The 25,339-nt window shown below is 34.7% G+C and overlaps 4 protein-coding genes and 1 non-coding gene across 6 annotated transcripts; 1 reads left to right on the top strand and 4 right to left on the bottom strand.

The window, feature by feature from the left end:
• Positions 1-7: 7 nt before the first annotated feature.
• Positions 8-4,616, bottom strand: LOC114420183 (L-ascorbate oxidase homolog). The gene is made up of 7 exons (XM_028386070.1): positions 4,278-4,616; positions 4,017-4,126; positions 2,181-2,451; positions 1,998-2,100; positions 1,538-1,883; positions 602-970; positions 8-518 (listed from the first exon to the last, which is right to left on the bottom strand). The coding sequence occupies exons 1-7, from the start codon at positions 4,428-4,430 to the stop codon at positions 227-229; spliced, it is 1,644 nt and encodes a 547-aa protein (XP_028241871.1). The 5' UTR covers positions 4,431-4,616; the 3' UTR covers positions 8-226.
• A 2,613-nt stretch (positions 4,617-7,229) lies between these two features.
• On the top strand, positions 7,230-7,302 carry TRNAF-GAA. The gene has a single exon. It is a non-coding gene; the product is annotated as a tRNA-Phe (tRNA).
• A 2,418-nt stretch (positions 7,303-9,720) lies between these two features.
• LOC114420180 lies at positions 9,721-11,843 on the bottom strand. The gene is made up of 4 exons (XM_028386066.1): positions 11,279-11,843; positions 11,057-11,193; positions 10,856-10,966; positions 9,721-10,532 (listed from the first exon to the last, which is right to left on the bottom strand). Exons 1-4 carry the CDS (start codon positions 11,742-11,744, stop codon positions 9,948-9,950), a joined length of 1,299 nt encoding a protein of 432 aa, XP_028241867.1. The 5' UTR covers positions 11,745-11,843; the 3' UTR covers positions 9,721-9,947.
• A 2,083-nt stretch (positions 11,844-13,926) lies between these two features.
• On the bottom strand, positions 13,927-17,305 carry LOC114420179 (glucan endo-1,3-beta-glucosidase 1-like). Of its 2 annotated transcripts, XM_028386064.1 has the most exons (5): positions 17,162-17,305; positions 16,866-16,998; positions 15,478-16,785; positions 14,537-14,564; positions 13,927-14,380 (listed from the first exon to the last, which is right to left on the bottom strand). In XM_028386064.1, exons 2-5 carry the CDS (start codon positions 16,927-16,929, stop codon positions 14,209-14,211), a joined length of 1,572 nt encoding a protein of 523 aa, XP_028241865.1. In that variant the 5' UTR covers positions 16,930-16,998; positions 17,162-17,305; the 3' UTR covers positions 13,927-14,208. The 2 variants fall into 2 exon arrangements, with proteins under 2 accessions (XP_028241865.1, XP_028241866.1); XM_028386065.1 differs by lacking the exon at positions 17,162-17,305 and having other exon boundaries at positions 15,478-16,782; positions 16,866-17,155.
• Positions 17,306-19,688: 2,383 nt separating this feature from the next.
• LOC114420178 (5'-adenylylsulfate reductase 3, chloroplastic-like) lies at positions 19,689-22,039 on the bottom strand. Its single transcript, XM_028386063.1, has 5 exons — positions 21,707-22,039; positions 21,456-21,620; positions 21,258-21,372; positions 20,306-21,122; positions 19,689-20,194 (listed from the first exon to the last, which is right to left on the bottom strand). Exons 1-5 carry the CDS (start codon positions 21,771-21,773, stop codon positions 19,958-19,960), a joined length of 1,401 nt encoding a protein of 466 aa, XP_028241864.1. The 5' UTR covers positions 21,774-22,039; the 3' UTR covers positions 19,689-19,957.
• Positions 22,040-25,339: the final 3,300 nt, after the last annotated feature.

Below are 25,339 nucleotides of genomic sequence, written 5' to 3'. Positions count from 1 at the left end.
TTTCTTCTTCAGGACTTGATTTATTTATTTATTAGTAATTAATACGTGAAAATGATGGAACTTGGAAGATCATAGTTACTACAAATGCATGAGATACCTCATCCGTTAAAAAATAAAATCAATTACTCGAAGCTCAGGGCGAGCTATGATAGTAAAATTTCCTGCACATATGCTAAAAAACAGAAGCAGTCACAATATGAATATGCCACCCTCTCGTGACATGAAATTAGAAAGGCCTTGTGCGACGACCACTTGCCCTGCCACATAGAAGCGCATTCTTTGGGACCGGATATTCATCCCTCCATGACTTGGAAGGTGTATACACCCTCAGATACAATTGTTGTCCCAAGTACTGCCTTCCCCAATTCTCGGACCTTATATTCCACATTCCCACGTTGTCAAGAGACATGTAGATTGCAGTCCATGACCTTGGATATACCTGAGTGGTGCATCTAGCAACTGTGTCTCTCAGATTGTAGTGTACTCTACTGTCTGCTGTCCACTGCCCGCTACCAAACCTATTATTCATCTCATCAAATCAATATGTTTGTTACCCTTAGATGGCTAAAATGCAACGCAAACTATATAATATAAGGCATACCCTACAACAAAGAAGGAATAGCCGTCGATGTGCCATGACTGCACAGAGTCCTCCCAATTTTGGAACACAATCTCCACGAATTCATGGAAATTAGCCCCCATGACAGAAGTTTGGAGATAGGCATTATTGCCCCCGTTAGGATAGGTAGGAATGCTTCCAACGTAGAAAACTCCCGGGATGTTGAAGTAGTCAGCAAGTTTCAATGGGGTATCTGGTGCATTGTATGAGACACCGTTGACGGCGTACCTCTGCTTGCCATTGATATAAGGAGCAGAGTTTGCGAGCATGATGGTTCGACTCGGTTTGATCAATCCATAGTGGTATGATCCCTGAGGGTTTGGTCTTGGTCCACTAGCTGTCAGGTTCCACCTGGTTTTGAAGCATCAAAACAGAATACCAAGTTATTGGCTAATAAAATATAAAAGGACAAATGACTACACTAGAATTTTTTCCACATTGATCTTTAAAATGAGAGTGACCATATTGCTCCAGATGGAATATACAGGGAGTCCTATTGGATATCGGTTCAGCACTTGGAAAAGTTAACTTATCACTCAAGGTATTAATAACAGACATATCTTTTGTTTTTTTGGATTGTTTGAAATTTGATCCAGAATTATAGGCAGTAGGCGCAATCCTAAACGGTGCTTGTAATAGAGTATATAATTTGGTCCTGTAAAAAAGTGGAAACTTGTGTGGATTTGGTCTCTAAAGTGCATATATACAAAAATTAGTTCTGAGAGATGAAATTGTTTATAAGTTGACAGCTTTAGGGGCCAATTCATACAAATGCACTCTTTCAAGGACCATGGCAAAACGAGGAGTAGAAACAAATTGTGTACTAACTCAACTTGTATAAGGAAGCTCTATGTATATAAAGATTCCAATAAATATAGACTTAAACAACAGAATAGCAACAGGCAATCAATAGAGTACCGGATAGTTCTGGCCTGATAGACGGATGATGTGATATCAAGGGTAGGCCCTGGAGGAACAGGACCAGATACCCCTGTTTTTGAATAGCTGTAATGAAGAACGGAAGTTGTTGTGAGTATCCGTCTTGTAAATCTTGTAGAGACAACTATATAGTAATCCTTGACGGGTTGATCGGCAGTGACCAGCACGGAATAAGACTGTCCGAGATGGATGTCAAGGGAAGAATATGAGTTTTGGAGTGTATGAGATCCTTCTACCTCCACAAGTTTCAACCTGTGCCCCTGGATTCTGAAGTTGATTGATGTTGTGAGCCCCACATTTGATATCCTAAATCTATAAGTCTTACCTGCAGATAAATGCATTGCAACAATGGTGTAATGAAAAGAATTGAAAATTTAAAGGAAGTTCAGCAAGGCTTTAAAAAAAAAAATGGATAATCACAAATTATTTGGCTACCTACCTTGATCAACAGTGAATGTGTTTCCATTCCAACCGCGTCCATTGATAAGAAGGCCATCAGGGAAGGGGAGATTATGACCATTCTCTAGGAGTCGTCTCAGCCTCTACAACAACAAAGGGTAAGTATCAAGGGAGTGATGAGGAGAGGATGAAGTGAAGAGAGAAATAAATGCAAGGGGTTTACTCGGTGGTCGAGCTTGAACCAATCTCCAGCAAGTATGGTAAAGTCCCCGGCAGGAGGAGGAAAAGGAACAGGAATGAGAGGGCGGCTCCAAATTCTGATGCCACCAAATGCTCCGGCAGCTTTGTGCATTCCAAGAGAAGGGAAGTAGAAATAGCTACCGATCTGGTCTTTTACCTGGATAGCATATGTGAGGTTCCTCCCAGGTGGGATTGGACAGTTTGTGCCATACACTCCATCCTGCCATGAGTTCCTCCTATGCTGTAGGCCATTCCTGCAGAAGATATTTTAAGATCATCAAATTCTGACAAATGGCAATTATTTTCTAGCTGCTAAATGTATACCTTGTATCATTCTCTTAGTTTGTGTTCGTAAAAATCATTGGTATTGATTGCACATTAGATAAACCTATGAAATAGCATCAATTCTAAAAATTTAGCAGATACATTTGTTCATGAAATGTGATTTAATCTACTTAAATATGCTGCATTTAAGTATATCTTCACAGAGAACCATGATAATTATACAAGAACCACACTTGACAGGGGAGTTCAATTCTATTTTGAGTTCAATCCTTTAACAAGTTCATGCGAGAAATCATTACAAAATTTTTATCATCAAGCATTTGGAATGGAAAACAGGAAAAGTAATAAAAGAAGGTTTACGTTTGCAGGGCTGAGAAGATGCCTATGAAACATAGAGGATTCACAGTGTGAACAAATTTTCACAAATTAACATTTCTGTTAGTCCATTATCTGATGATATCATAATAGTAAATCCAACTTGTCCAAAATTCCAGTAAGATTCTGTATTAGGTTTCTGATCGTTCACAAGTTTCTCTTATTGATACTTTGTTATAATAGGGATATGATCCCATGTTTGTCAACTCAAATAAAAGATTAGTGTGAGATCAAATTCAAATTGGGGAATCAAAACTTGCATTGTTAAGCAAAAACAACGTTATCTTTTACCATCTCGTTTAGCATTGTCCTAGAGATGTCTAGTTTAACAACTCACGTGTCTAAGCTCACTTTATTCACTTGGATGGACACTCTTCGTGGAGGTATGGAGTCTTATATAGACTCAACCACTCCAATAAATTTTATCGCAGTTGTGGTTAAGACATGTAATGTGTTGGGTGACCTTCCTAATTTGCCAGCTGCTAAAATATACTATTTTAATAACATGGATCTACATAGTCAACTGCAAGATGCTCAAATAGAATATTGTAATGATGAATCCTTTTATGCAGCCACTCAGAGAAACATAATTCACGTGTTAAGTAATATAGGACATAGGACAGAGATTGGACCATAAAGCATCATTAAAAATGGAATCTAACCTCTAATTGGCTGTTAGCTTGAAAGTGGTTTTACAATTTTATTTATTTTTTTGAAAAAAAAGATCGATTACACGAAAGAGGCCAAAAAGATAACATTGACAAAGATAATGTAAGATCTACCCTCTTTTTCATGTACAAAGGCAAACAGGTTCTGTTTAATTATCACACTAACCACCTTATAAATCAAACATACCAATTTATATGGGTTCTGAATACCTCCGTATCAAAGGAAAAGTGCGCCTTCAAGGGAAAGAATAAGTTCACGTGATCTATCAGAAAAGTTAGGAGCGTAAAACGTAATTTTGGTGGATAAAAACTAAAAAGGGAGGAACTTATAATAGTTTTTATTTGAAATCTGGCACTCAGAGATAGTCAGATACAATTAGCCTGCATTCGGCCAAATATAGTTTTTGTAAAAGGCACGGTTCCAGGACAAGAATTAAAGGAAAAAAAAAAAAACACAACAATGCGGTTAGGAATAAGATTCAAGAATGTACCATGAAATGAGAAACGGTTCTCTGAGGTAGTTATAGACATTGATAATCAAGTTGTCATTTGTAACAGCATCTATTTGAGGCCCCGGAAACTGTCCATTGATTAAGATCCCCTGAAAAAATGAAACATGTTCAACAAAGACTACCCCTCCATGTGCTGAGCATAAAGCTAAGAAAAAAGCATTTCCTTTCTCAGAAGAGCAGAAGCATAAGATCAACAAGGAACAAGAGTGGCAGTTAGTTACATAGGAAAGAAGAAAGTACCTGTTGCTTAACACCAAGAGGATAAATGTCACCATAGGTGACCTTCCAAGTGAGGTACCGATATGGGTCTTCACAGTGGACGGAAGCAAAAAGGAATGTGACAAGAAGAATGAGAGCAGAGAGAACATTGCATTTGCATTTGCATGGTCTCATTTTGCATACACAAAAGGATTGGGGAGAGTGGTGTTAAGCGTTAACTTGTTGCTTGTAATGTGAATGTGAACCTCCCTTCCCTCTCTACGTTATAGATCTGTTTGCTGTTATATAGCACAAGTCAATAATAGAGAAGACAACCTACAACCAAGTCTACAACTATACAATGTTTCACTTTTCTAGTTTCTCCTTCTCCTTCTCCTTTTATTTCTCTTTTTTGGATGGTTTTGCCTTTGTTGAACTTTTTTCTGGTTAACTGAGACAAGTGAAAGTTGACTTGTACGGATATTTTTCTTTTACAAAAAATTCATGGTAAATTTTTTAATATTTTATATTTTATCTAATAAACATGTTTTTAATAAAATAGTTTACTTTTAATAATTTAAAATGAATTATAAAGACCGATGATATTGACAAAAACAAAAATAGGATAGAGGAATTTACAAACTTGGCCTATGTCATGTGAATACTCTCATTCTACTTACTAATCCTATATATATATATATATATAAAGAGAGAGAGAGAACTTGCCCAAAAAATCTACGGTTTTGTCTCAATTACACCAATGGATAAATAATCTAAGGAAGCATATTGTACTTATTTAGATTAAAATATAATATAACTTTAGTGATTCGAGATTCTATCTTGCTCTAAGACAACAAACTATTAAGGGTTCAAATAAAATATGACTTTATTCATTAAAAATTTAAATTTAAGTATAAATACATTTTAAAAGAACTTTTTCTTTCCACAAATTGTGTTAAATAAGTTGTTTAATAAGTATGTTATTGATTTATATTAAATAATTAGTACATACACTTTTATATTGTATGATTGTTTTACTATAAATAACATTATTTTATTAATGATTTATTTGAACGAAATCAATAAATCATTAATTTCTTTTTTAAAATATTACTCTCTCTTTTAAAAAAATCCTAAATTAATAAGTTATACAAGTAATTGTCTAAGTACTAGAAATGTAGCTAATCAACAAACAAAAAAGTGTAGCTTGTGGTAAAGGAAACGTATTAGAAATGTAGCCTTCCAAGTATTAGAAAACCCTGTTGAATTAAATTAATTTCTAAATGATAATAAAATATATGAAACGATTTATTCTTATTTTTATTCGTTATCAAATGAGTTATTCTATTCACTTAGATCTATTTATCTTTAAAAAAAAAATAGGTAATTTTATCATGGAGGGGAAGGGTCCTCACTCCTCAGTTTAAGTTTTGTTTGGTAGCGAAAGCAAAGAAAGATGGAGTGAGTTGTCATCCAGTGGGACAAATAAAGGACCGTCGTGATCACATGCTTCAGAGTGGTCCCCACGCACCTCACTAATGGATCACGCTTCTCTAATCCTCGCGAGCCCAATTCGTATTGCATCTATTTTTGTATTTTATTTTTAATCAGCGTCTTTTTCTTAAAAATATTGAAGTCACATGTATCTGGCATTTTAAACCAACAAAATTATAAAATAGTTAGCAGTAACTACGATGAATATTTTACTTGCATCAAGATGATGATGTGAGACTTTCATGGTAATTTTTAAGTTTAAATATATAATTTTAGTTCTTATGAATTTTTATTTTTATTTTTGTTTTCTGTATTCAGTATTCATATTGAAGTTGATGAATTGAAGCCACGTGCTACTGACATTTTACATCAACACTGGTGGCAGTAAATACAATTTTCTTATGCCCTAACCCTAGTGGGTAATCTAGAGAATGAAAACAAACCAATTTTCTGATTCACGATGAGAATTTTTTTTTTTTTTTTGCATTGGTGTAATAGTAAAGTCCTTCTGCTGTTTATGTAGTTAAGTTTTTAAAATATTTCATTTTTTTTCAATGGTCGGTGTAAGTTGTGTGAGTCAGAGTTTTTACATCATTTTCAATTGATTCATAAAAACCTTAACTTATAAATGGGCAAGGATGAACTCCAGTAATTAATCAAGTTTTGAAGCTAAAAGTAGCATATGACATGTTCTAAGCATTTGTATAGCAATACGAAGAAGGAGCATATTGTAGCAGATTTCTACACTTGAGGCTCGTGATTGGTTTATAGCGCACTCATTTACGGTGGGTACCGACAATGCCAACAAAGATACATGTTACGCATTAACAAGCATAGAGTCAAGACTTTCAAACTTAAATAGCAATTATTAGTTAAGCAAGTTCCACCGAGCTCGTGTTCATTTATTATCCTTCTTAATTCCTGGCATCGATTTTGAACCCTTGTAATGGAAAAATGAGTGCTTAAAAAGGTATATGGGCGTTAGGGGTTCAAATATGGGATATAGTAGTGAAGGGAAATATTAAGCTCATATCAAGAAGTCACATGGTATGCCAAGTAAGAGTGTTAACAATGCCATAGATGGGTGAGGACAATATTAAAACATAAATTAAATAAAATTATATGGTTCAAAAAGTCAAACTTTAAAATTACGGGAGCAAAAATAAAACAGCTATTTATCCACTTGTTTAAATATTACTGGACATATATTAAAATAAAAAATTAAAACCTAGAGCTATCAAAATTAAAACCTACATTTTGCGGAAAAGTTCTATATAAAAAAATAAGGGTTAGTCATCAGTACTAGTGGAATGAGAGGTTTCACATGACATAGGACAAGTATTTTAATTGGACAGTAGAAGATATTTAACTTCAATAACAATTTAACATAATGATGTGTTTTGTTTCAGTTATTTTGCTTGGAGTGGATAACGTTTCAAACTAGGGAGTAGATTAACAAGAAAAATTTATAAATATAAAAATAATAAGTCAAATCAAGTAGCGGGGATAGCTCAGTTGGGAGAGCGTCAGACTGAAGATCTGAAGGTCACGTGTTCGATCCACGTTCACCGCAACTTAATTTTTTTTCCTTAGTCTCTTTTTTTCAGTTTTTTCTTCTGTTTTTCTCATCCCAAAATCCCATGTAAGATGTAAAAGTTGTGGGTGTGGGCCTATCTTAATTTTCTGGGCCATCCTTCCCGGTCAGTGATTACTAATGGTGGTCCAACCTAGTAACTATAATCACAGTTCATACTAAGCTGTGCAGCAAAGACCAAAGCAAATCCTATCTCACTCAATTCTTCAAGTCAGATACTGATGGTTTATTAGTGTGTTTGTTTTGGTGTTTGGAGAATTGATTGAGTACAAAATTAATTTTAAATATGTTTTCACGTATTTGATTTTACGTTATTGAAGAATTTAAAATTAATTTTAAATTGAAATACTTTGAATAATTTCTACGTTGAATCTAAAATTTTATACTGAATTTTATTTATAACTTGATTTTATGATAAAACATTCAAGCACAAATTATATTACTTCAAAATCAATTTTAACCAAAATTAATTTTATAAAATTAATTACATTCAAAATAAATATTAACCCAAATTAATTTTATCCAAACACACTGTTTAACACGTGAGAATCAATGACCAAATGAGGGGTATTATTAACCAAACCGCTGAATTGTGAATGCGAAATCATTGCTTAAACTAAAAAGATGAAATTAGCCAATTATGCATCATACATTGGCAAGCACAATTCTGCTATATATGGATGAAAAGGGCTGATTCAAGATTCCACTCTTCTTTTTGTTAAATTGGTGATGATGATTATTAGCCTATTCTGAAGAGGGAGACATCATATGGATGGTGTTTGTTTATTCACTTTAATTTCCTCAGTCACTTTAATTGTTGCATAGTCATGTAATTTTTATCCGACCAGACGTATTATGAAGTTAAAATCAGCTTCAGACTTACAGTGCAAGCTATAGATATAAATACTAAATCCTTAGTGTAGACTCGTAATCTTTAATTGACTTATTTCTTAATTGAATAACGTAACAACTTGGCCAAACAATTTTTTATCTTCATTTTTGTTTCAAGGTACAAATAATCACTTTATTATATTACTGCTAAAGAACGTGGTTGATGATTCAATTAGTGGGACATTGTATGTAGTACAACACAACAGTACAAGACAGGATGAAAAGGCCCTCGTATATGCCGTCGGCAGCACGTTGAAAATCATTACTCTGGCTTGAAACTTGAAGATTGCGGGGCCTGCAAAATAAAACATTTTGGCAACTTAGTAAATGCTATCTGAAATGAAAACAGGACAAGGGCCATGCATCCCTGAAGTAATCTACTACTATAGTTCAACAAATAGCGTCATCAATTTAAATTCAGTGGACTTCTTGGTCATCTGTATCGCACATTCTCCCCAGATTGGCCCGACTATCTTATTCCTTCCGAGTATCCTTTTGTTGTCTATCAACAACAACCGACAGGTCTTGGCAAATAATCATCAAGCAAGCACACCTTACAAGTTAGAATGGCTTTCTTAGCATTTTAAACTTATGGGGTTTCTGCTCCTTAATCAGTTTTAAACAGATATTGTTGAATCTGTACCTCAATTTTGATATGTCCAAGCCTAGGTGTATAAAAAAGAGAAATAAAAATAAAGGATGAGAGGTGAGAAGAAAACAAGATAGAAAAAGAGATGAAAAAAGTGTGTAAATATATTACTCTTTTAAACTTTCTTAGCATGATGTAGGCTGCGTTTGAGAAGCCTTGAGTTACCATTTAGGCCTTCCTTCCTTAAGCCCTTCCACTAGTACTATAGTCTATAGTGAACTTCGGTCATTTGAACAAAGCATATAAAAGCTGTCATAAAACCCTGAGGGTGAATTGTCACGACTAGCAAACTGGGATGAATTGAAAGTATCTCAACGACATCGTAAGGAAATTTTGATGTCAAGGCGGTAACATGTTCAAGTCTCAAGTCAAACAGCCAAGTAAGCCACCAAATTTCTGAATCTTTTATAGGAATACTAAACCTAACAGCAAAGAAAAAGAAAATTATTTTACACATCGGGGTGCATAAATACAAGTAATGTGTCTAGTGAGTCACAGACCCCCTAAATCCCCATTGGCTAAAAAGCCAAAGATTTTGGTGCTGTTTAACTATTTTGGCAGAAATGGGTCAAATAGTTGGAAATAAGCACCTGAAGTGATGAATTTGGGGATTGGATTGGCATCTGTCGGCAAGCATTGACATGGATTATACTATCGACTGTTCAAAATTAAAATCCCCCTCGCCACTGCTGACAAGTGATAACAGCTTTCACGGTAAAATATTCAGGTAACCAACTCTTTCAAATGCAAAATAAAATTTTAACTATTATCCAAGGCAACTAAGATTCAGGCCAAAATTTTAACTACTAATTGTTAATACTAGATATATATTTTATATAAAAGCAAAGCAAAGCAAATGAAAGACCGAGAAAGGAAAATTATATATCCACTATCCAAGGTAGAGATAGTTTAGAAGTTCTGAAAAATACAGCACTCTGTCCCCATTACAATGCCAGCACCGTTTCCATTACATTTTTCCTGTAATCTGTACAAAATTGCATGCAAAGCATGCCTTGGATACAGCAACGATGGAGAATGAGAACATCAAAACAATGGTTTCACCAGCCATCTCTCCAGACTGGCTTTACTTACTAGAAATTGTCAAAAGCAGGCCATAGTGATCACTAGGCAAAATAGGGAGTACCAGTTGTTTTATCTCCTTTCGTACTTTCTTTTCTTTGTTGTATGAAACACCAGGTATTGCTTCCATCCCAATCATGTCAACACTGGTTATCTTAAAATCAGTTAAACGGCAAATAAAGCGATCCAATCGCTTTTGCACAGTACGGTTGCCTGTCAACATCTGGTTTGCCTTGGTGTCATAAGTCCAACCATTTTCATTTGGCCTTAGTTGAGACCAGGCATCAACCCATCCATCTTGTAGAGGATATTGACCATCCAGGTTGTCATTCCAGTTCATGTCACCTCCAAAAACAACATTTGGCTGTTTCTTGAGAAGGTTTATAGCCTCATTGGCCTGCACTACTCTTTCCTTGCTGAACATCTGATCCCATTTTGGAGGGCCTGGACTGGGGCTCTCAAGATGGCTTGTGGCAATAACCAATGACGTGCCTCTTGCAGCTTCAACCTCCGCAATGCAAAGTTCTCTTCCCATTATAGAATTGCTGAAGGGCTTCTTGCTGAATGATTTCACAGGCAGTTTGCTTAACTGCAATACAAAGTTCAAAGGATAAAATATCATACTTAAATGCGAAAACAACAACACCGAGTTCAAAGGATAAAATATCACAGTGATTATCAATCATGTGAGCATGAACAAATTTAGTCCTACTTTCTAAAGACTTCTGGGAACAAATGTTGGCAGAAAAAATAACACGTGCCAATCAAACCAGAAATGGTGACAAGTATTAAATTCGAAATACTAATAACCACATCATCAAAATAAATGGCACCATAAAGGGAACTCTTACTCACTTTAAGACACATCAGGCAGGTATATCAAAGCCAAGGGATAAAAGATGTGAGATTTACCACCATACAAAAGTAGGGTCTTGAATAATCCATCTCAGAAGAAACTGAGCAACGATACCCACTCCACCAAGTGGATCGCTTGAAAATGTCATATATATTGGGAGTAACCTCCTGAGGCAGTTGCGGTCCAAATTAAACAAAGCCACATAAATTCAATATTTTATCATAATAAGAAAATTACAACTGCATGAATATTGAAACCTGGAAACAGATAAAGTCAGGGGAATGGAACTGAACAAGGTCGCCAATAGCCTTCATCCTCTTGTGCAACTCCAAGTCTTCCCGGAACCAAACATTGTAACTCAATATCTTGAAGGCTTTTCCTGAGTCAATATTCTCTGCCACATATCAAATCAAAGTTTTTAAAAATAAAACGCACATTGCAAAAATTAAAACCAGTAAAACGCATAGAAACACGCTTACCATCACCGGTGATATCGGTAGCTTTATCGGATGGCTTGACCTTGACCTCAGAAGAATCGTCGTCGTCGTCGATGGCCTTTCTCTTTTTGCAGGTTCGAAGAGGGAAGAAAACAGAACCCACAGAAGAATCGTGATCGGTGGCATCATTCAAGTCGGTGAGATTAGAAAGGGAGAGAACGGGGCATCGAGTGCCGCAGACCTCGCAAGAGGGGTTGTTGTAAGGGTTTAAGAAAGTGCAGGCCTTGCACGACCATTTTGGGGGCGACGAAGACGAAGAAGGACCCGATGCCGACGGGGACGCAGGGGAAAAGCAGATTTCGCATTCCCCTTTTTGAGAAGGGGGGTTCACAAAGGTGCATTTTTTGCATGCCCAAGACATCGTTGTTGATGGAATCCCAAGAGTTTGAATTTTTCTAGGGTTTATGAGAACAGAGGTTGAAAATGAAATTGAAGAGTACATGTACATTGCTCGGCTCGCATTCCACTCGTTTCATTTCAAATTTCATGCCGTTTTTGCACGGTTATCAAAACGCAGTGGATCAACGTTCCCTCCCAAAACGGCACCTACTACGAGGCCATACGTGTACAGTGTACTTTCAATTTATTATTAATATCAGTATATTTTTATCAACATTTTTAATACATTTCTGGTGTATTTATTTATTGATTACAAATAAACTCTTGCAGATTTTACATCCTCCTCCATAAATTTTAATACCGTAAATACAATATAATTAGATGCGGACCTGTTCAGTTGCACAATTTAAATAAAAAAATCAGTGTAAGAAAAAAAATGGTTTAACACGTGATAAAGTACTGGACAGATTTAATATATATATTATAATTTTTTAAAATTTAAATCATATAGTATCTTTATTTCATAGGTACTGTTGAGTAAAGTGGAATGAAATTAAGAAAAAAAAATAGTGTATAAAAACGTATGACTCATACTAAATTTATGAAGTTTTCTAGACTTTTTTTTCCTCAACAACCAAACGATACATAAAAGATAGTGACAATCAACTTGTAGTTCATGACATAATATCTTGCTGAATAATACTGGAGAAATAAGGCATGTTAATTAGAGATGAGACAAGTGTTTTTATGGAAAAGTAACTCTAAGAGGATGTGGTCATGAAAGTTACACCAAGACATTAGGATGAAAGATATTAGTATTATCTCAAGAGTAAGAAAGAGAAAGAATGCTTTGCGTGTATTTTGGTGTAATTTTTCTTTCACGTAGGCTGCGCTTGTTTTCCCATTTGATTTGCGGCAATGTGTGTGTTACGAGACACATCCAATTGATAAGAATACATAAATCGAATAGAATATTACTGTTGAAATTTCTCGTGACAATTTAGATTCGACTAAAATTGTTGCAACCTATATTAGCACGATAAGCTTAGTAAATAAAACATAATTTACAAATCGAATTTAATAAAAATAAGAACTTTAAAAAATAATATTTTTTAAAAACTTTTGCAATAAATTTTTAAAAAGTTATAATAATGATATTTTTATTAGTTGATAATGTAAATTTTTTACACTAATAATGAATCTTTAAACTTAATGAGTAATTATTTTTTCTAAAATAATTATTTACAAACACGTTAAAATTATAAAATGGTTTAAGAAAACTAACTCATGATAAATTAATTAGACAAATTTAACTTTAAAATAATAATGACTTTTATTTTTGTTTTAATTGCTTTATTTTAATTAAAAAGTCATTCAAAATTAACAAAAAAGTGAAAAGTAATGTATAAAACCATAATATTTTATTAGTATGTTAAGTTGCGGGGATAGCTCAGTTGGGAGAGCGTCAAGATGTAAAAGACAAAGGAAGAAATTAGATAGCAAGAAAAACCAGTGATTTCAAAATCGGTTCGGCCTGACCAGCTAACTCGATGGCCTGCTAGGTTGGTCTATTAAATTATAGGCCCAAAAATAACCTAAACATTCGGCCTAACCCTGATCAAGCTGGTCTTGTGTAATTCAAGTTCCAAAACTATTCTGATTTATATACAAACAAAATTATTTGACTTTTAGGAATAATTTTAATTAAAAATTATTTTTAACAGCACAAATTAACAAGATATTTCATTCCTTATTTATAAAAGGGAAAATTTTCTTTATGTACCCATGTCTACAAACATGACAAGTATGTAACATGAAAACTTCTCATATAAAAATAAAATTGGAATGCTCTTTTGAATTTGACTTTATTTCTTAATCCACTTTCATACAAAGAATGACACGTCTCATTCTCATTTTCTATTCGTTTTCTTTTGAATTAAGTAAAATCATTTTTCTTTTTAATTTAAATTTTTTAGTAAAACAATTCTTTTATATTTTTTAAAAAAATTATGCACATGTATTCCTGAATTTTAAAAGATGTTGTAACTAGGAGAAATAAAGTTAGTCCAATGTTCTCAGAACGGGTTGGTGTCATGAGCACTACCACCTTTTGGTAAGAAAATAAAGCATTCTCGGCTAGGCAGCTACCTCTCAAAACTAACTTCTATTTTCTTGCTAGATGGAAAAAAAAAATTGGCATTTGGTTTATTGGTTAGGTCTCTCTCACTCTCTCAACGTATATATACAGAGAAAACAGAAAGGTAATGGAAAAGAAATTTTACCACGAAAAATGACCAAAATCATGGGCCTCCAACACGAAGATATTGGTGACATGTTGATACACATTCTAAACAAATTAACTAACAAATACAATTTCAAGTAATACATACGTTAATTACAAGAGCCCCACGAAAAATTATTAACACTACTTTCTTAAAACAAAAGGAAGCATCTACATAAGCCCTAAGTTTAGACCTACATATCATGCTCGATTCCTTTTCTCTTATGACCTCATCCTTAACTCTATGAAATTCAAAATTCCAAAAAGAACAAAAAATTGAATTATTAGCACCTCATAAAAGGACTAACAACAAAGTAGGGAGATATGCAGCCAATAAAATGTGCAAAATGTTGCCAATTGCACTTATTTTGATGCTGTTAAAGGTTTTGAACCTCAACTTCTCCCCTGCATTGCTTGATATAGTAGAGTTCACCACTTCCTTTGTCTTGTTGCTCACTTTCTTGCTGCATCACATAGAATGAGGAATCAATCACACTAAGGTTAAGATGCAGGTTGTTAAATAAAATTTCAGATTTTGAGCATAACAAAGATCCTCATTATAGATAGGACCATGATAATTTAAAAAACAATACGGCAACTGGGCAGACATTGTCTCTTACCTTCCAGGAAATATACAGCTCCCGTGACCTGCAAGGGTATTGCCCACATAAAAGAAAGAAAAAATATTAATCACAAGTGCTATACCTGGAACAGACAAAAAAAAGAGAGAGAGAAAAACACAACCGTGGAGCCCATTTTGCACTTATCCAATCTCTAACTTACTTGCTTGAGCTAGCAAGCAAGCAAGTCTACAGTGGTAAGAAACTGCCCCGTAAAAAAATGGGGAGTACGAAAATTACAACTCTGTGGAGGTAATCTAGAAACACGGTCCAGAATCTTAGCAATTGTCAGGAGAAACAGTCTGCTCCAAGACAAACAAACAAGCATCCAACTAAGTCATGGAGTGGGAGCCAATCCATGGCAATGCAATTACCAGCTCCCTCTTTCAATTTCAATTTTAGCATAATAATAGAGCCAAACCAAAAGGGTCTTTGCAGTGCGTGGGCACCACACACAAAAAATGCCTGGAATCATTACCTCACCACACCTCTATTTTCAATTCATTTCCCCATTTCCAATCATAAGTAATGCCACTCACAAATTAAACCCTTGAATCACTAAGCGCTCTTTACGATATGATTAAAGTCTCACACAAAGTAAACCTTCACATCACTAAGCGCTCTTTGAGCACTTTGAGCATGTCTTGACCCCTAGCCCTACCCCCTAGTGAGCTTCCTGAAACCAACTCACATAAACTTTTCATTACCAAAAAAAGGAAAATCTCTCACAGTTGTCACAAAAGGCTTTTTAATATTCTTAACTTAATCAGTTAATTCTGCTATATTATTTGCCATAAACTTAAGGTAAGCTAATTAGAGAAAACATGAAAGAATGAACTCAAATTGAAAAACACATTTTTTTTACAATTAATTAAGGAACTATTTCCAATTCCAGCATAATTGAACAAAATGGCAACAGGAAAACTCAAAATTGAACTTACTGGGATCAGTGGTGGTGATCATAGCCACTCCTTTGAAGTCACAAGACCCCTGAGCCTTGCCTTCTTTCTGGTAATAGCTATCAAACGCATAAGAAGCATGGTTCTTCACATTATTAGGCTGGAAACAACTCTCTCCAGGCTGAATCTCGGAACAATTGGCTCGGCCTGGTCCACACGCCCAATCCAGCGCGGCCTGCAACGTCTTAGAATCAAACCCATCCATGGCAATGCAGTATGTCTGATTGGTGGTATCATTGGCCAAAAAAGTCCCAATTCCAGACACATGAAGCAGATAAGCCGGCGTAGTGTTCCCATAAAACAAACCCCAATTCGCCTCCGACAGCGGCGGAGACCTTAAGTCCTCATTAAACAATTCATATATAAACACACTGGAAGTAGTCTCAGGATGCAAAGGGGTTCCACTGCGATCAAAGACATGCCTAATCAAATTGGAGTTATAAGTATCAGCATTGTCCTTGGTAGCATAAGGTTCCTTAGAATCACCCTTGGCAGGCCAGCCAGTTTCGGTGACAAGAACAACAACATCGGTGATATTAAGGTTCTTCATGGAGAAATAAGCGGCGTCGACCATAGCGTCGAGGACGTTGGTGTAGTGAAGCAAGGTGTTGGGGTCGACCATTTCCTTATTAGGAGTGAGGGGTTTGAAGAGAGCATTGTCGAGAGGAACCACACCTTTGTTCTGCATGAAGACGTAGTAGGGGTAAAGGTTCATCATGAGAGGGGAACCGGTTCGTGAAAGGAACTGAAGGAGAGGGAGAATAACGGAAACGAGGGATTGGTTGAAGTAAGCCTGAGAGGGAGGGAAAGGGTCGAGAATGATGGAAGCAGCGTGAGGGGTTGAGACCTTGATTTGTTGGTGGAGGTTGGAGGCGACGAGGGCGTTGTAGAGGGACTCGAGGGCAGGGAGAATGAGGGGGGCGGAGGAGGGGACGCTGGTCAGAACCTCGTCGCCGACGGAGATTCCGCTGACGAGGGTTTGGGGGTAGTAAGCGACGACGTTTCGGTCGATCCAGGAGGCCGCGGTGGAGTTGGAGGAACCAATCGCCAGGAGCTGGTTGTTTGGGACGCTGATGATGACGCGAATCTTGGTCCCCGACAGGGCTTTGAGGATGTCCTGGTTCGCATCGTAGACGCGAACGTGTGTTATCTTCTGCAGTTGAAGGAACGCGACCAGGTCCGAGGCTGCTGGAAGGTTCGAGACGTCGGTGCCGATGTTCACGCCCACGAATGGAACCCTCTCTTCTTCGTCTTGGTTTTGTTGCTTAAGCTGGGAATCTAATGCTTCTGCTGCAACACAATGCAAAGTGTGTTAATTATAATTAAGCAAATTTTGGTGAAGTTGGAGAGTAACTATACGGAGAGTTTACCGAAGGAGGAGAAAGAGAGGAAGAGAATGTGAATGAGAATGATATTCAGCTTAGAGTTTGCCATTGAAAAGGAGCGTAGACTTCACTTCCTCATCCCCTGCTTCTGCTTCTGCTTCTGCTTCAGCTACAGATCCTTGCATTATCTCATCAAAAATATTTATTTAAATGAACAAGGATTATTATTTTAGTATACAACAGGGGTAGGTGGAATTTTCTTAGTTTGGGTGACTGAACAAAGGAGAAAAGACTAGAGAGAGGAGGGTTAAGAATTTAAGCGGAAAGAGAGAGAGATGTACCAAATAAATGGAGAATGCCAAGTGGGATGTTAGTTCATCCTCTCACCTTACTGGCTTCTCCGACTTTACTGCATCCCTTGAGGTTCGTCGCTACAACATATTTTCTCTAAATTGCCCTTCAAGTATAACCCTATATAGGAAAGCAAAAAATTCTATTTATACTTGTCTTTAATTAAAGAGAAAGTTATAGGAAAGGAGGTTTTGAATTTTTTTAAGCTTTTTTCTTTATTCCATCTCCTTCAGACAAAGGTATAAGATGTTTTAATTATTAAATTTGGATTAGGAAAAAACACATCTCACGGACTTAATTTGGGAAAGGGGCTTGGCTTTCTTTGTCAGAGTTTAGACTTTAGACATTTGCGCAAAATAAAGAAAATTGTCGAACCTTCGGACAACGTGGATGGGGTAAAACTGTAATTCAACAGTTCTTTGGTGGAAGACAGTGGTTCTGCCTCATTTATTTTTTGCATTCTGTTTCTATTTTCTTTCTATCCAAAAAAAATTAATATCTAGTGCTTTTAAAATAATTTATTTTAATATCAATAGTGGTGATTGATTTTTTATAATCATTTTCGAAATTAAAGTAAAGTTGACGCTCATTAGTGATTTATAAATCAACAATGGTTCTTAAATTATAAAATTACAGCAGGAAAAGCCTGAGTGACTGGCTCGCTGCAGCCTTCTTTTTAAATTTCAATGCTATAAAGCTTTCCAAAGCCACATTCGCTTTGAACTCACAGCTTATTATTTCCTGATCACAATAAACTTTAGAGCTCCCAACCAAATCAACATAGGAGTAATTAAATAATGAATTATGGTGATGTAAAGCATGTTGCTATTAACGGGGGAAACGCATAAGCCTTGCAACGTGTGCGGTTCTAAAAAGGGTTAACAAGAAGGAAAATGTATTTTCTTATGCATTGCCCACTTAATTTGAATATGCATTTTAAATGAAACACAATTTTCGGTATTTATTAAAACTATAAAAAAAATTAAAAAATCATAAAAGTATAACTCCCCTCCCTCTCTTTATCCAAAAAAAAAAAAAAAAATTCCCCTCCCCCTCCTCTTCCAGAAGAAAATAATAACCTGCACGCATGAGAAGTATAGTTTTTTTTTTGTACAGTTGAGGTTATGTTATATTAAAATACACAGAATTTAAATAAATTTTATCTAGACGAGAGGTACAAAACAGGCGAAGAATATAACCAGTAGCGTTGTTATTGATTTCAACATGTGAAAACTCTGCCAGCAACAAAACAAGCAAGATTCAGAAAACTAGCAGGAGGGGCAGTTTTGCTCCGTAAGCAAACAGAGAAACACAGGTGGCTTTGCTAATTACCGTATGAGTTAAAAGGGTCATGAGCTTCGTGAGCACATAGCATAATGGATACATGTAGTGAACCAGAATGACAGAATCACATGTGCTCATCCATTGCTACCCCATAGAATAGAAGGCTATATCACAAGCATCCAACCAACCTTTCACAATTGTCAAATCTATGAATAGTTAGTTGAATATTAATGCCCCGTAATATATTGATTGCTCAATCTCAAGAAAGATTATTTCTTTGGGCCACCAACATGCCACTCATATTATTCGCAACTTTGAAGCTTTTGATTTTAATAATAATTACAATAATTAATTTTTTTTAATCGGTAAATATTAATTTGTTAAAAGATTACTTTTGTTAATAGAAAAGATCAACTCTACAACTTCTTTTTTTAAATCATCTAATTCACCATATATTTTTAATTACAATAATTAGTTAAAGAATAACAATCATTATGTTTGCTTAGATAGCCGTCTTTAGATCAATAAAGAAGAAAGGGGGAAGATATTGAGATGTCCCAACTCATGCCCACTAAAATACATTCCATAGGGATGCTGTTGAGCCATCGCAGTGGGGTTGCTCAACCACAAGCTCGCCACATGTTTCCAAGCCTATGATTAAATTAAAAAACCTTCAACTCAAAAACCAAACATAAGTGGACACAATAAACATTACTCCGTATTATATATTAATGGACAATTTTTTTTTTTTTTGTTGCAGCCTTGCTGTTGAACTTGAAACAGTAATAAGTTGTTCTGGCGACGAAGCAAAATGGTAATTGTAAGAGTTTACTTTTCCCACTTTCCATTCACTGTTGCTTTTCCATCAGATCATCGCTAATTCGCTGCTAAAATATTTGAGAAGGTAGAATTTCCTACCACGTGTTCAATCATACTCATACCTAACATAAAATGCCAAAATTATTCTTGGTCATTTTAGTATTTTGAATTATTTTGTTGCCCCTGTATCTAATCCCACATTACACAATAGTTTTACTTGACTAACTCAACTCTCACTTAAGTATCAGCGGCATAACTATTGAGAACCGAGTGACTTCATTTGAATTTAAATGAAAGGTAGTAGAGATGTGGTAATTGAATTTAAAAATGTTTTGCTATGCAAAATTAACTGATTGGTCACTTAGTATGAAATTTAATAGGACAGTCAGCGGCGATAAAAGGAAAAGAAGAAAATTATAAATAAAACACTCATCTAGAAAAGAAGAAAATCAATTACTCCCCTACAGAATGACTACTACAATACAACCACGCAAGATGGTAGTATAAAACCATTCAAAACTGAGTATCTTATTTGTATAAACCTCCATTCCCACTTCCAACGAGTTCACAGAAGAATCTGTAAACGAATGGTATATACACGTAATAGCATAAAGAAGGAACCCGCTGTACGTATAGTCACAGTGGAATTGCAACCCAAAAACGAAGAAAATTTCCTGATATCCTCATCTTAAGGCATTTACAAATGCCATCAAGGAATCAACATCTCTCTTTTCTGAGGGATACTTTATTGTTGGCCGAGACGAATGCTTTGGGAAAAATAATATCGTAGGGAAGCTTCCCAATTGCAGTTCACTCTTTGCAAATTCTTTCTGTTCTCCATCTGCTCTAAATTTTCCAACCTTCATCCCTGTTGACCCTGCTAACTTGTCTGCTAAGTCAACATAAGATTCCTCCATAGCCTGTTGCAATTCAGAATATACACCTCATTAGAGAACAAATATTTCAACCAACCATAGTGAGTGTGAGACAATCTTAACAGATCGAATACGAGAAGAACAAGTTGAATTTACCTGGCAGTAGGGGCACCATGGTGCATAAAGCACAACAAGCCATGGTTCCTTTCGGTCCTCCAATTTTGCCAAATTCTCAATTCCAGTCCTGCTCAAGTTAACTACATTCGGGCTGTTGAAAATGTCAGGCACAGTGGTAGCATCACCATTTGCATGGGATTGGGATAGCCCATTTCCATTAACATCCTCCTCTTTCTGCTGCTTTACATTTCCTTTGTGAAGACCACATTCCTTAGCTTTGGCATCCTCCCACCACCACCTCCCTTCCCTTTCATGTTGCCCAGGTAAAACAGGCCTAGTGCAGGGCTCACACCCAATGGAAACATATCCTTTTGCATGCAAGGAATTCACAGGCACATTCATGGTCCTAAGGAAGTTCCATATGTCATGGCCCTTCACATTTGCAACAGGGTTCCACTTCACCAAGCTTCCAATTCCACCATCCATTCCCTCAAAAACCGGATCAACCTGAACAACCGGTATTTCAGACCTAGTACCAGGTGACTGGTCTTTCCTCTGACCAGTTATCCATGCTCTGAGACCCTTAAGGGCCCTCCTTAAAGGCCTCACCTTTCTCACCCTGCAACACTCTTGGTGCCCATCCTCGTAGAAAGAGAATAACCCCTTACTCCTCACCAATGCCTGAACCTCAACAGCATCAGGGAACATGTACTCAATGCGAATTCCATAATGCTTCTCAACCGCATCAAAAAGTTGATAAGTTTCTGGGTTCAGTCTCCCAGTGTCCAAACTGAAAACCCTAAAGGGTCGACCCGTCAATTTCGCATACTCAATCAAAGCAACATCTTCAGCACCACTGCAAAGCCATCATAATCCAAATCAATTAGTTTTTCAACGCCAATGTATAAATATATAATAACAATTAAACAGATAAATTTTCCGCAAAACAAAGTAATTGATGGGATGTGTTAGTAATCAATTAATTAATTACCTGAAGGCAATAGCTATGTCGTTGCCGAATTTGTCGAGGGCTCTATCCATGATTTCAAGAGGTGAAGCATTGTCGAGATCACTGGCTATCTGTTCAAAATCTTCCTCTTTCGTCTCTGCGAATTGAACGACGTCGTCACTCTATCATCAATGTGAATGCATTAATTAATTAATTAATTAAATGATTATTAATGCGTACCAGAAGCAGAAGCAACGATGGTTGTTGCTGCGAGAGGAACAATGGAATCCTTGCGTGGAGGTTCGGCGTTAACGGGCTTTACCAAGCTCCGTCTTTGAGATAAATTGAAATTAACGGCGCCTCCAATGGGCCTCTCCGAAATCCTAATTGACCCAATTTGCGGAACTGAAAAGAAGAAAAAAAAAACTGGGTCGTGAATAAATGAAATTGATAAGAGTGGGAAATAGTAATGTGAAAAGAGAGATGATTACGTTTGGGTTCCGATGATGGGAAGGTGGAAGTTGGTGCGGAAATTGAAGAAGTGAAAGCGAGGGCCATTAACTAGCTGTTATGGGTTCTCTCTCAGAACTTATGATTGAAGAAAGAGAAAGGAGAGTTGTGTTGCTATATATAAACGGGAAAAAGGAGGATACCAAACAAAAAACAATTTGAGAGGCGGCCACTGAGGTTCATTGAACCTGGACGTGTTTTTGGGCGTGGACTGGATGATGGTAACGAACCTTTGGCCTCATCGCTTCCGTCAGATCTCATTCTTCATCCATTCACAGCCACATCCCACAGAACCATAGGTATATTTTTCTTCTCTGTCTCTGTCACAAACCATAGGTATTCTATACTAGTACTATTTTTCTTCTATGTCTGATATATTCAGATTGACCATTGGATAATATTGTATCACGTTTTTTAATAAACTAGCTTTCGGAATCGTAAAAAAAAAAAAATCAAATTAAGAAACACAAAAAGAAAATGAAAAAAATATTACACTGTCCCATGTAACCAACTATACTGGCAGATTTAATATATATTAAGATAATTGAGCATTGACTTTAATAACTCAATTTTATTTTCTTTCGTTAACTTGTTGCCCTTGTAAAATTACAAAGTCATGTGTTTGGATTCAATTATGAGTTATCCGTAAATATTGATGTATTACACACAATTATGATATAAAAAATATGTTTTACTAAATAAGTTTAATTTAATAGTAGTTTCAAGGGATTTAAGAGTAAAAATACATGAATTATTATAAATTCTGATATTATCTTCAATTTTTACAAAAAAAAATATATTATATAAGTTTAAAAACTTTATCAAAACACTTAATAACCCACCCAATGAAAGAAGATCTGGAAGGTTGAATTAATGGATGAATACAATGCTGATTATTAGTGAAATTGGTGATGACTGCTTTCTGTTGGATTATGCGTATTACATGACATCATAGGTTGGTGGAAACAAGTCCCTCTAAATCCAATGTCCCTGGCAGATGCGAAGGGATTTGATATTCTATAAGAATTTGCAAAACCCGCACACTAAAAATACAGAAAAAGGAGAACACATGATAGCACAAATAGATATAGTGTAATTAAGTCCTTTGTTTATATTTCCATTACATGATTTCCTCTAATTTGTCACCATATTAGTATTGCCGTCAGAAATTATCTAATTTTTTATTTAAAAAACCCATCAACAATGGATCTAAAGTGTTCACTGAAAAATAAATCCAACTTGGACTAATCATAATAAACTAAGACTCTGCCTCTCAATTACTTATTATACCATTTTTCTTAAAAAATAGTACACCTCTTTTACTTTTTAGAAATGTATTTTTGAAATTACATATATCTATTTTGGAAATATATATCTCTGAAACTATTAATTATAGTTTCAAATATATACTTCCGAAATAGGTATATATTTTCAATAAAATATAATTTAAGAATTAAGATGATTGACGATAAATAAAAAAAGATGATAAATGCGTATCTTATACTTATGTTTATTAGTCTTATTTTTATCATATTATTAGTTTTCTTTAAATCTTATCTAAAATCTTATTTTCATACTATCTTTATTATTCTTTAAACCCTAATTTTAAACTATCTTCACCATATATTCATTATATAATAATGCATTTTCATCATCATTATGTAATTTTTTGTGTTTCTTCATGTAACACTACATTTCAAGTTATGTTTATCACCAACTTCATATATTATATGCCTTAATTACAAACCAAGGCTTTTAACAATGGTTTCTTTTCTTTAAGTGCATTAATTCATTTTCTAATCCAACTTTACATCAAATTCAGTGCCACATGAAGTTAGTAATGAACATACCTTAAAATGCATTGTCACATGAAGAAAAACACAAAATATTATATAAAAATGATGAAAATGAAGTATTATATAATGAATATATGGTGAAGATAGTTTAAAATTAGGGCTCAAAGAATAATAAAAACAAGATGAAATTAAGATTTTAGATAAAATTTAAAGAAAATTAATGATATGATAAAAATAACATTAACAAACATGAATATAAGATAAATGTTTATTATCTTTTTTTATTTATTGCCAACCATTTTAATTCTTAAGTGATATTTTATTAAAAAAATGTATACCTATTTTCAAAGATAGGTACATGTAATATGTCTATTCATATGAGTGTACTTCTTTAAGAAAGGGTGTAATTCTTTAAGAAAAATGAATAATGGGCTGGGGTATGAGGTATGGGGTGTACTTAGGAAAAACGTGGGTGTAATTAGAAAAAGCCTAAACTAAATATGCAGTCCACGAGAATCCATAATTTTGATTTTTTTTAAATCCATTAAAAAATGAAAGCCCATTGTAATAAAAAAAATTGTATCTAGTTACGATAAAAACTTGTTTGTCTAGCATTAAATACTGGAAAGAACTTTACAAATTCACAATTTATCTTAAATATATAATATGTTTATTCGTATGAGTCTCAAATTTAAGCTTTGATACTCATTAATTTTTTTATCCTTCTTCAACTTTATTGTTTAATTCATGTGGTATGAGATTATCCTCTACAAACAATTCAAGCCGTAAAGACATGGAAGCCATAAAAAAACAATTCCAAAATGCCACATATTGAACATAGACCACGTCTTTGTATAAAATTAATATTGATATAAGTCATTTAAAAGTGAACATCCTAATAAATAAACAAAACTACCAATGTTACAATTCACGAGGAGTACAATGACAATGAAATGAAGGTTGTGAAGAATAAGTAAAAAATTATCCATATTAAACATGGATCGTGTCCTTGTATCAAATCGATATCGATATAAGTAAATTAAAAGTGATCATCCTAATAAATAAAAATGAAACTTTCAGTTTCACAATCCATGAAATGTACAATAATTTTTCCAATACAAAGACACGAAAGTCGTTTAAATAATAAGTATTTAGTAAAATGAAGTGTTGAACGAAGTATCTGGAAAATATAAAAGATAGAAAAATAAAAAAAATTAAATAAATATATTAAAGACAAAAATGGAAGAAAATAAAAAAATTAAAAGTTAACGTTTAAAAACAGTAAAAATTTATTGAACAGTCAATAAATTTTTAATCAATAAAAAAATTAAAAATTAACTAAAATATCATCTCAAACATAACTTAAAAGTGAATATTTAAAAAATAAATGAAACTTTCAATTTTACAATCCATAATATAATAATGTCTTCTCAAAACAAAGACATGAAAGTTGTGAAGAATAAGTAAAAAAAATGGTCCAAATTGAACATGCATCATGTTCTTCTATCAAATTAATATTAAGTCATTTAAGTGACATTCTAACTAAATAAACCAAAACTTAAATTTAGCATCGTGTTTAATTGTTAACAAAGTGTCACAAATCAGCGTTTCACACTTCGTCTCACACTTTTAAGTAATAAAATAGACTAAATTTAAAAAGTATTGATTGATATTTTTTTGAATGCCCCTATTTGGTAAAACAAGCCTGGAAAAACACTGTCGTTCGATATGGAAGAGATTCGGATCACACTTTTATTGGAAACACTCCAAAACACAAAGCAACAAAAAAAGCTCGACAACTATTTTTTTTCTCTCTCC

Source organism: Glycine soja, chromosome 7 (assembly GCF_004193775.1).
Source record: "Glycine soja cultivar W05 chromosome 7, ASM419377v2, whole genome shotgun sequence".
Taxonomy (NCBI): domain Eukaryota; kingdom Viridiplantae; phylum Streptophyta; class Magnoliopsida; order Fabales; family Fabaceae; genus Glycine; species Glycine soja.
Note: the sequence above shows the minus strand (reverse complement) of the source record. Positions and strands in the feature narration are given on the sequence as shown.